Consider the following 10,805-nt stretch of genomic DNA (forward strand, 5'->3'; position numbering starts at 1 on the left):
TATTCAATCATCTGTTTTCTTCTGAATTTACCCATACATACTTGCTCACACCCTCACTCTTAATATATTTATAAAATAATTAATTCTATTTTCCAGAAACAATTGCAAGTTATTTTGTCAAGGACCCCCACTTCTCCAACATTATAAATACCACACCACTGATCATCTGGTATGCCCTGCCATGTTTTGCCTTTTTTTTTTCTTTTTTCTTTTTTTTTGTTCCTAAATTGGATAACCAAAATAAAAAAACGTGCCACCCATGTAATCTTGCTCCAATCTGAACAAAGAATGTTGATTGACTGTCCACTTCATTGAAAAAGGCCGATGGCTTTAGAGGGAGAATAGAAAAACAAACACTTTGTTTGTTAATGCTTTTTAAAAGTGAAAAGTTGTTAGATCGAGATTTACGTGCTTACAGTAATTACTTAGCAATTGGAACGGGTAATCTGAAAGAACATATATAAGACCCACATATCAAATAAATTTTATATTGTCTGGCCACTTAATTAAACATGTGGGTTTTATATAAGCTTTCTCTCACATTACTTGCTCGAATTGCTAACAGATAATTGCCGTAAACCCTTATTCAAAATAATTTTTGACAATTTTATGTTTTAAGTTATTTGTTAATATTACAAATTTGTTTTAGTTTTCTCCAAATGCTTTCACCTAGTTGTCTTATATTGTTAAACTCAATAATAAGTGGAGGGGTGGACAGAGTGAGCCTCCTGGATCCATTTTGACCATTTCTAGTTGTCGAGCCAACCAGTGTCAAATGATACAATTAGTGCACGACCGCCAAATTGCACCAACACTGACGGCAATTGGTTGACTAATAGTTTTGGACCGATCCAATGGTTGGAGGGGCCTGTCTAATGTTTGGGGTGCTCACCTGGTGATCGACGGTACTGATTTGATGGATTAACGTGTTGCAAGTGTTTTTCTCATGTCAGTTATTTTGTTTTTTTTAAGAAAAAAATTATTTAAAATACGTCACGTCAGTAATTAATGTAAAAAATAATATTATTCTAATAAAAAAATTGAACCTTAGACTAATAATATCGGGATATGATCTTTTACCACTTCAAAATACAATTTTAAAAAAACAAAAAAAAAAAAATCAAACCAGAACAACTTAGGTTTACTATTGTGTCAAGAAGATTAAAGTTCGGTTTTTGCATAAAAATAGAACCTACTAAACACAAATTTTAAATAAATCAGGAGTTTTGAGAGATAGAAGAGGAGAAGTCGGTGCATAAAAACTAGTCTAACTATAACTATTTTAATGTTTGTTGTAATTTCAAAATTATTAAATTCTGATCGTTTGATATCAAGAGACCCTTAATCTTGATCCTCATATCAATCTTATAATTAAGATTATAATCGTTAGATCATAATTAACTGTTATTAAATTCTGATAATTCCATTATAAAACTCTTAAATACCTTCAATTATAAAAAGTTCTCAAACAAAGACATAGATATATAATTATAAATTAATTTTAAAAATATTCTAACAAAAAGGACATGGGAACTAGAGTGAGTGAGAAAAAGAGAGATACCATAGGGATCTAAATAATTCCCTTGAAAAAAAAAATAATAAAAAATAAAAAAATTCTTGGAGTTCAATCCATAATTCTTCCTTTGACTTTTATTCTTTATAATTCTCTTTTTATTTTGGATCTCATCTTGGTATCTTGGCTGTAGTCTTCTCCTAAATAATATCTTTCTTTTTTAAAAGAAAAAAAACAAAAAAGAAAAAAGAAAAAAAGAAAAACAGAAAAAGTGGTCCACGCGTGCCATTATTGTTGTATGTGTGAGGTGTGTGTGTGTGTGGGGGGAGGGGGGGGGGGGGGGGGGGGGGGGGGGGGGGGGGGGGGGGGTGGTGCGAGCGTGCTGCGACAGTCACGTGCGGCAAGGTTTATATATACGCATCAGCAGGACGCACTAGAGAGAGTAGTGGTGAAGCAAAAAGGTTCCAGTTGATACTCGTATGGTTTTGTGACACATAGATAGGTTAGAAAGCAAGGAGACAGGGAGGAGGGAGATTCTTCTAATTTTGTAAAAAGCCAACGAGAAACAGAGTGAGAAGCAAATACACCACGAACAGAGAGTATAAGAAAAAAAAAAGAGCAATGGAAGTAAAGAGTGAAACGAGGCAATCAAAGTTCAGGAGCATTTGTGTCTTCTGTGGGAGTAGCCATGGCAAGAAGAGTAGCTATCAGGATGCTGCCATTGAGCTTGGCAGGGAATTGGTATTCAATGACTCTGTTTCTTCTTATAATGGTGGTGTTTCTATATGGGGTTTCTTTAATCTTTATGTTGTTTTTTTTGGGTTTTTTATACCGGAATGTTGTTGGTTTTCTTATTATGGGTTTTTGTTGAAATTTTGTTTCTTACTGCTTCTTTTGTTTACATGATATGGATTCCTTAGTTTAAAATTGCTCTAACCTTTTTCTTATTTGTTTATGCATTACTTCTAAAGGGGGGCGCGCTCATTGTGTTTATTACTTGTTTGTAATTGTAACTTGCTTCCCTGGACTTTTGTATTTTCGAAATTTAGATTGATTTTTATTTTTATTTTTTTTAATTTGAGACTTTCTTCTTTGTTGGATTTGTCTCTATCATAATTTATTCAGTTGCACTCTCTCTCTCTCTCTCTCTCTCTCTCTCTCTCTCTCTCTCTCTCTCTCATATGGCTTCATCAGGAAACTCAGCAACATTCAAAATATGCCCATTTTAGATATGGAAAAGTTTTTCCATGTTTCAATTGCATATGCTGGATACGTGGTTGCTTTCATATGCCTCTCCGTCTTTTCTTTAATTTTTGCCTCTGTACCTCTTTCTGTTCGTTATACGGCTAAAAGATGAGAGCCAAACGTACTAAAAGAGTACTGTTCTGTTGAATGAGCATGAAGAATCCATTTAATTTCAATCCTTTTTTTTTTTTTTTTCTTCTTCTCTCTCTCAAGTTCTCCCAAAGTTCAGTGTACTCCATAAAAATACTGTTCCTTAAATGGGTTCATCATGAATACATTTTTGAGCCCACACCCACCTCAAAAATTCCCACTTTTTCTCTCAGTTAGTCTCTCTCTTTGTTGATTTGTTTATGATTTCTTGAAGGTCGCAAGGAACATTGATCTGGTCTATGGAGGGGGCAGCATAGGTCTAATGGGTTTGGTTTCACAAGCCGTTCATGATGGTGGTCGGCATGTTATTGGGTGAGTCCTTTTTTCTTTTTCTTTTTTTCTTTTGCTCCTTTCACAATCCTCAAATTAAAAAAGAGGAATTATGGATTAATCAACAAAATAAGTTAGCTGGTCTTTTGTTATTCATGGTTTTGTTCTCCATTACAACTGATTTTTTGTCATGTAATTGTCTCTCTGCAGAGTTATTCCCAAGACGCTCATGCCTCGAGAGGTTTGTCTGCTACAACCAGGAAAAAAAAAGTCTTGAACCTTTTCTTGTTTTTCTTAAAGGTCATATTTTTTTAGCATTTTTTTTCTTTCTCTTCACCATGGTTTGTGTGTTTAACTTTGGGCAGGGGAGGGTGTTGGGTTTAGACCGATGTTCATTTCTTTTCTCCCTCACTCTTTTATTTCTTTTCAAATATTATGTTTTCTATTTTCTTTTGTTCTTAGCTACTTTCTTCAATCTTTTCATCACTGATTTTGTCTTGTCTGACCTTTTTTTATTTTTGATGTACTTATGTGTTATGTTATCTATGGTTCTCATGATTTTTTTTTTGTGAACACTTAGTAATGGTAGCCTTATCCATGATAATACTTCAGTTGTTGGCACTGCCCCACCATTATGTATATTTCTGTCTCTGCTGTTCTCTCTGATTTCTTTTTTACTATATCAACTTTATAGGATCAGTTGAGCAATGAATATTTCTTGTGTTTTTCTTCTTTGGCTTTTTCTAAAATTCAAATTCTTTTTTTATCACCCTTTGATGAGATATTAAAATCTCTGGCTAGGGAGTCACTGAGTTAAAAATTTTGGTTTTAAGTCCACCATTCCTGCAACTCTCATCATTGCTTTACTGCACAAAACTCCAAATCCCTCTCTCTCTCTTTCTCTGAAATTTGATTTCTATAACTATTTTTTTTCTGTGCCTTTGGACCTTTTGCAGTTAACTGGTGAAACAGTGGGGGAATTAAAGACAGTTGCAGATATGCACCAAAGAAAGGCAGAGATGGCTAGGCATTCAGATGCCTTTATTGCCTTACCAGGTTAGTATAAGCCCTGCAAAGTTATTACTTTACAGTATGATTTGAAGGCAAATCAGGAGAACTTAATGTCCTTCAGGCTTCATTTTTACCAATTTTAGCATGTCAGAGATTGACAATATCTCATTTCTTGATTCTTTTGAGAATTTTTGGAGTCCCTTTTCTTTGTTTCATCCCTCAGTTGCTACTTTCCACGCAAGAAATTAATTCTGAAATATGAAATGGAAGCGCTGACGTCTCTGAGTCATACCATAAAAATTCTCATTAGGCATCTGATGCAGCTATTGTTTTTGATGTTACAGACCCTATCCAAGTTTAGCTTTACCTAAAAAGTTGCAGCCTCTTTGTTTTAAATGAAAAAACGAATTTTCAACCAAAAAAAAAAAAAACAATTAGGTTTATATTCTATGCTTGGTACAATGTTATATGAGTAAGAAACCTTAAGCATGGTAGAAGCCTAGAAGGGATAATCTTGATTTTTCCTCAACTTGGCATGTTCTACCAAAAGAAAGCCGTGTTAAGGGGGACGTGGGAAAGATTTCCAAAAGAATAAGTCAAATTCTCGTGAGATTTTGCTATTTTGGCTGTTCTTTTATGTAGTATGTATGGTATTGATAAATGCTGTCAAAGCAATTGGATGAAACCTAAAATTATGATAAGTTTCTCATCCTTGGCTCACAAATCCCAAGACCAATGATTCATTTCTAACCCGTCTTGACCCATCAACATCTTACACTGAAAATTATAGCTTCTGAGGAACACTGCTTTTGTGGTTAAATATCCTTTTTATCCTCTAATCAGTCCCATAGCTACTGTACAAATTTTTTATCTGCCATATACAGGGAAAAGGACACAAAGACACACTTTCACCAAATAGTTTTGCCAACTAGCACCTGAACCTAACATGGAATGATGCTCTCACCCCTTTAAGATTCTTTTCATCTTGACCCCTGAGTTTGAAAATTCATCAGGCAAAAATTGAGAACATGCAGGGCATCATAGTAATTTTACTAGCTTGGAGACACCTGACCCACCCACCCACCTTCCTTTTTCCTTTTTCTTTTCTCACCAAGCGAGGACACCTTATCCAAGAGAAGTGAAAAAAAAAAAAAAAAAAAAAAAAAAAAAACCCTTGTAGCAGGATAGTTTGAGACCCATTGTGGCCTGCATGGGTAATGGGTTGTTGGCAGAAGATTATGCCGTTGGTTTTTTAAAGGATGAGAGCAATAAATACTCTGTTTTGGGGTTGCAAAAAGGTAAGGCTCAGTGGTTATACATGATGAGTAGGAGACCATGGCCACCAAAATAGAGCGAGTAAAAGTGATCATTGAAAATTCTTTTAGTCAATATAAGTTGCAAGAAACTTCAAATGAGCTGTTTGAACACGGCATAACCAGTTCTTTTAACCTTTTGTATTGTGGATATATTTTTCTGGACCAGAGAAAGAAATGACCAATACCATAATGATTACCACTAACAATGTCAGTATGTTAGCTATCTCTCTCTCTATCTCTAAATAGTTATGTGGTATACTCTATTACATATATTAAATGATGATGTTGTTGTCCTTGAAACCATAGTGGACACCAAATACGTCTAACGATATTGTTAAATTAATGCTTAACTCTAAAGTTTAAACTGATAAAAAGAGGTAAATTTAATGTTTAATTAATACTTTAGCACTCCTCATCAATAAGTAAAGTCCAATACATAAAATATATAATTGAAATGAGAGGTGAATGACGGAGACAAAGTTCGAAATCGAAACCTTTTCTCTAATACCTTGTTATATAATTACTAATTAATCAAAAATATTAAAATGATAGGAAGATGTGAATTTAATTATTTAATTAATACTTGAACGGATATTGTACTTAGAATAATATGATTATTCCAAATGTAAGACATGGGCATTTTTTTTTAATAGCGGTTGATGTGGTGTATATCCTCAGATTAATAAAGTTCATATGATGTTCCATGTAGGTGGTTATGGGACTCTGGAAGAACTACTTGAAGTGATAACCTGGGCTCAACTTGGAATTCATGATAAACCGGTAATTGGCATTTCTGAATTTTCTGACTATGTTGACAGCTTAAACTCCTTTAATCTGTGGGAGTTTTAATGTTACATTAATTTTTTTTTTTTTTCAATTTTTTTTTTTTTTTTGTAGTTATTTAGATAGCTAATATCAGACCATTTCCACAATTTGCAGGTGGGACTGCTGAATGTTGATGGATACTATAATTCGCTGCTGTCATTTATTGACAAAGCAGTGGAAGAAGGATTTATTAGTCCCAGTGCTCGCCAAATAATTGTATCTGCACCAACAGCAAAGGAATTGGTGAAGAAATTGGAGGTACCTAATGCAAAGAAATCTTTTCCAAGTATTTCTTTGTCAATTTGTTATATATCCATTCAAGCAGCTTGTTGCCAAAGTGATATACACAGGAGTCTGATCATGCTCTGTTCCCTCTCTCGTTTTATTTCCTAAGTTTTGAACTGATTATATTGCAGACACAGAAACTTTCTTTCTTTGATGAAATGCTTGTACATTCATAGATTGATAACAGTAACTCTCTGTTTCTTAGATAACTAGATGACTAATTTTTCTTGCTTATTGCTTGCTGTTCTAGGAATATGTCCCCTGTCATGAAGGAGTTGCTTCAAAGTCAAGCTGGGAGATGGAGCAGCTTGGCTACTCTCAAAAATTTGATATCTCGAGGTAATCTGGGGCTTTACTACATTGAAGAGGAGGTGGAAGGATTTTGGAATTGGAAGAAGCCAATATGAAGAAACTCAATTTTCTGTCATGGGGAGGGAATTCTTTTTTCTTATCTTGTAAATTACTGCAATTGACCACAATATGTGAAGCTTCTGTATTCCCTTTTTTTGGAACATTGATTTCCTTCCATGTAGTTAAGATTAAGAGCTAGAGTCTTATGAACTTTCCCCTTCAAAATGTTGACTAATTTATATGATCAAATTACTAAGCCTTCAACTCTTATGAAACTCTTTCATTTTCACCCCCCCCCCCCCCCCCCAAAAAAAAAGAAAAGAAAAGAAAAGAAAAGAAAGAGACATTTGAAACGAAAGTATGCTGGAGTTACGTGAAAGATGAGAATATGCTTGAGCTTGCTTAAACGGTCTACATATAACTTCATTTTCTCGTTTTCTCATTAAAAAAGTGGAATTAAATTTGGACCGTTGAATAAATTAAGCACATATGCTTTACGGCACCTAAGCCAAATCATCCTGTAAGACAAGCCTAAGTGTCATCAGCATAGAGAGGGAAGGAGGGGCCAATGGTTTAACAAACATGTTCCACAACTATGTTTGCTATCAAGCACCTGTTAGCTGGTGTGGTTGTAGCTACAGACATCAGACAGGAGTAACCCAACCAACGACCAGTAACGGAAAGGTGCCAAGTGGTGTTGGTTGAAAGAGTGAAGAGAGGGGCCTCTTCCTGGTCCCTTAGGAAAAGATGGATCTGCCGACAAATGGGACAATGACATGTGTTGCATAGGGCCACTTCTCACCATGTATACCACAATTATACAACTTGATTATGTGACCATGAAAATCAGTCTTTAAATCAACATTCTTAAAAAAATTAAAAAAAATATATATATTTATCAAATTATTAATTTTTAATGTCACATCATCCTAATTGATTTTTTGAGAAGATGCACCGCGTGATATGCCCTATTTTAGGTCTCACTTATGTGTTTGTTCTACCATTTTATTGTACCAATGGAGGGCATTTGGTGGTTGAGTTGTCAGTTCTCTTGAGTTTTGGTGGGTTTAAATTGGATACAATGTGAAAGCTATTTGTGAAAAGTGCTTCTTGAAATGATGTTTAAACATGGGGGGAGAGAAGGAATAAAAGGAAGGAACAACTTGAGTCAAGTCATTAAAACTCTTTTTGGGTTTGTCAAAAAAGTGCTAATTTGCTTTAAAGATGCCAATTAAGGATTAGCGGTGAAGGAAGAATAATGGCATTGATCATATGTATGAACAGGACCTGGAAATGACCTCTTTGGGTTAGGGATTTTGAATGAAAAAGTTACATAAATCAATTAAGTTAAAGTCAAATGACAATATACTATTACGTAAATCAATTAACAAACAGTGCTAATTTAGGGATGAATGCATTTTTGGGCCAAGCCAAGTGTAATATAGAAAGGCCCATTATCAAATTCTCATCACCATGGAGGAGAAAATTTTACTCTGCCCTTGTTGATTTTTAAGGATTTTCCTTATCTTCACTATTCTCTCTTGTCACCAACTCACATATAATACAAGTTTCCATTCCGGAAAATGTAGGCACTTTTATGCTCCGTATTTTTCAGTGTAAAATATTTTTTATTGTAAAATATTTTTAAAGAAATCATTTTTCAATAAAATGTTTTCGGCAGAAAACATTTTCCTGTGTTTAGCATGTATGGAAAATCACATATATTTTTTATATTTTCATTCAATCATTTTAACCTATAAAAATCAATTTTTATTCACAACATAAAAATATTAATATAAAATAATTGCTTGGTGGTGGTCTAAGGGAGGTTCGGTGGTGATCCAGGGTAGCTCGGTTATGGTCCGAGGGTGGCTCGGTGATGGTCCGGACTCCGGGGTTGGCTCGATGGTGGTCTAGGAGTGGTTCAGTTATGGTCTAGGGTGGCTCGGCGGTGATCTGGGGGTGGCTCGGGGATGGTCAGGAGGTGATTTGGTGATGGTCCAATGGTGGCTCGGTAGTGATTCGGGGTTGGCTTGGTGTTGGTATGTGGGTGGCTCAGTGGTGGTTTGAGGGTAGCTGGGTGATGGTATAAGTTGATTGGGTGGTGACCCGGCGGTGGCTCGGGTCTGTCATGGAAAATGATTTACGGAATTTAAAAATGTAAATCATTTTTCGAAATGAAAAAGCTTTTTGGTCAAATCGTAAATATTTTTGTTTTTATTACTATTTTCAGTCGCACTAAACACCGAGAAATATGAAAAACATTTTTCATAAAATATTTTACGCTAAAACAAAAATGGAGAATTAACCAAAGTTTTCATACAGGGAAAGAAAAATTAATGTTACACACACTCTCACTCTTATATTTTCTGACATGACACAAAAAAATTACTATTAGATTTTAGATGAATTACTACTATTTGATTTTGAATCCCATGATGATTTTTATGCTCCGTTTGTTTCGATGTAAAATGATTTCCGTCGTAAAATGGTTTCAGGGAAGTCATTTTTCTGGAAAATATTTTTCGCCGAAAGCATTTTTCGATGTTTGGTGCGTATGGAAAATCACAAATATTTTTTTATATTCTTATTCAATCATATCAACCTATAAAAATCAATTTTTATTCAAAACATATAAATATTAATGTAAAATAATATAAAAATCACCGGTGACGAGATTCCGTCACTGACAGACAGGATTTCGGCCACTTTTACCGGATTCCGGCTACTATATCCAGAATCCGAGATAAAGGTTGGAATCTAGACAGTTTCGTCAGAATCTGAGTTGCCAGATTTCGGCAAAGTGGCCGGATTCCGGCAAAAGTGACCGGATTCCTACTAAAACTATCGAAATCCGGCACAGAACGACCGGACTCCAACCTACTGGCCGGAACAATCTCGGCCAGTCAGCAGGGATCCAATCGTTCTAGCCAGATCCGTCCAGCTGGCAGGATGGAATCTGGCCGTTCTAGCAGGGATATTCTGGCCAGATCTGTCGGGCCAGCCGGCCAGGCTTGAATACGACCAGCTTGGCCTTCGGAATTTGTAAACCGGATTCCGGCGACATTGACTGGATGTTGACGAATTTCGGTATGGGCAAGATTTTGATGATGGTCGACTGCTTGAACGCGAAGGTCGACTGTGTCGTTTAAAAGGAGATGAATGCGTCTGGCTTCTTCAGAAAATGAAAGTGTAAATCATTTTCCGAAATTTACTAAGCATTTTTGGTCAAACAGAAATCATTTTCCGGTTGACTATTATTTTTGCCCTTACCAAACACCGAAAAATGTCGAAATTATTTTTCAGAAATTATTTTACGTCGAAACAAACGGAGCATTAATATCACATCATGAAGTATGGACTTGAGAGTATAGGAGTGGAAGTGTGTTGTAGCGTTTCTAAGAATAGGGAATGATATATGGGAACACGGATGTTGAAAAGATTGTAAACCCAATAACTTCAGATGTGCATACCATCAATAGGAAACCAGGGCAGCTCTTCCCTAGCTCCGAGAAAAAACCTAGAACATTCTTTCATGGGAAGCTTAAGATATAATAGTCTCCATCATTATTTTTATTTTTATTTCAGATTCCTTTTGATATATAATCCTTTGGTGAAGTTGCAGGTCATTCTTTTATGATATATTGACACTTTGTTCTTTGAAATTAAATGACGTCCAAATCAACTTATGATGTAAAATAAAATTCATTCCAAGAAGCTTTGATTTTTATGATATAATTCAATAAGCAGATCCACATTTTATGGAGTAATTAAGCTCTTTTGGTGAAGTTTCGATTCATTGAAAACTAATCAACTAAACTTTAGAACAGTTATTCTTG

General features: G+C 35.2%; 1 protein-coding gene across 3 annotated transcripts; it reads left to right on the top strand.

Moving 5' to 3' along the window:
• Window positions 1-1,943: 1,943 nt before the first annotated feature.
• LOC133874054 (cytokinin riboside 5'-monophosphate phosphoribohydrolase LOG3) lies at window positions 1,944-7,178 on the top strand. Of its 3 annotated transcripts, none has more exons than XM_062311888.1 (7): window positions 1,944-2,254; window positions 3,123-3,220; window positions 3,389-3,419; window positions 4,135-4,234; window positions 6,215-6,285; window positions 6,445-6,588; window positions 6,866-7,178. In XM_062311888.1, exons 1-7 carry the CDS (start codon window positions 2,135-2,137, stop codon window positions 6,956-6,958), a joined length of 657 nt encoding a protein of 218 aa, XP_062167872.1. In that variant the 5' UTR covers window positions 1,944-2,134; the 3' UTR covers window positions 6,959-7,178. The 3 variants fall into 3 exon arrangements, with proteins under 3 accessions (XP_062167872.1, XP_062167873.1, XP_062167874.1); XM_062311889.1 differs by lacking the exon at window positions 1,944-2,254 and adding an exon at window positions 2,650-2,789; XM_062311890.1 differs by lacking the exon at window positions 1,944-2,254 and adding an exon at window positions 2,836-2,890.
• Window positions 7,179-10,805: the final 3,627 nt, after the last annotated feature.

The sequence above is a fragment of the Alnus glutinosa genome, chromosome 7 (genome assembly GCF_958979055.1).
Source record: "Alnus glutinosa chromosome 7, dhAlnGlut1.1, whole genome shotgun sequence".
In the NCBI taxonomy this organism is placed as follows: Eukaryota; Viridiplantae; Streptophyta; class Magnoliopsida; order Fagales; family Betulaceae; genus Alnus; species Alnus glutinosa.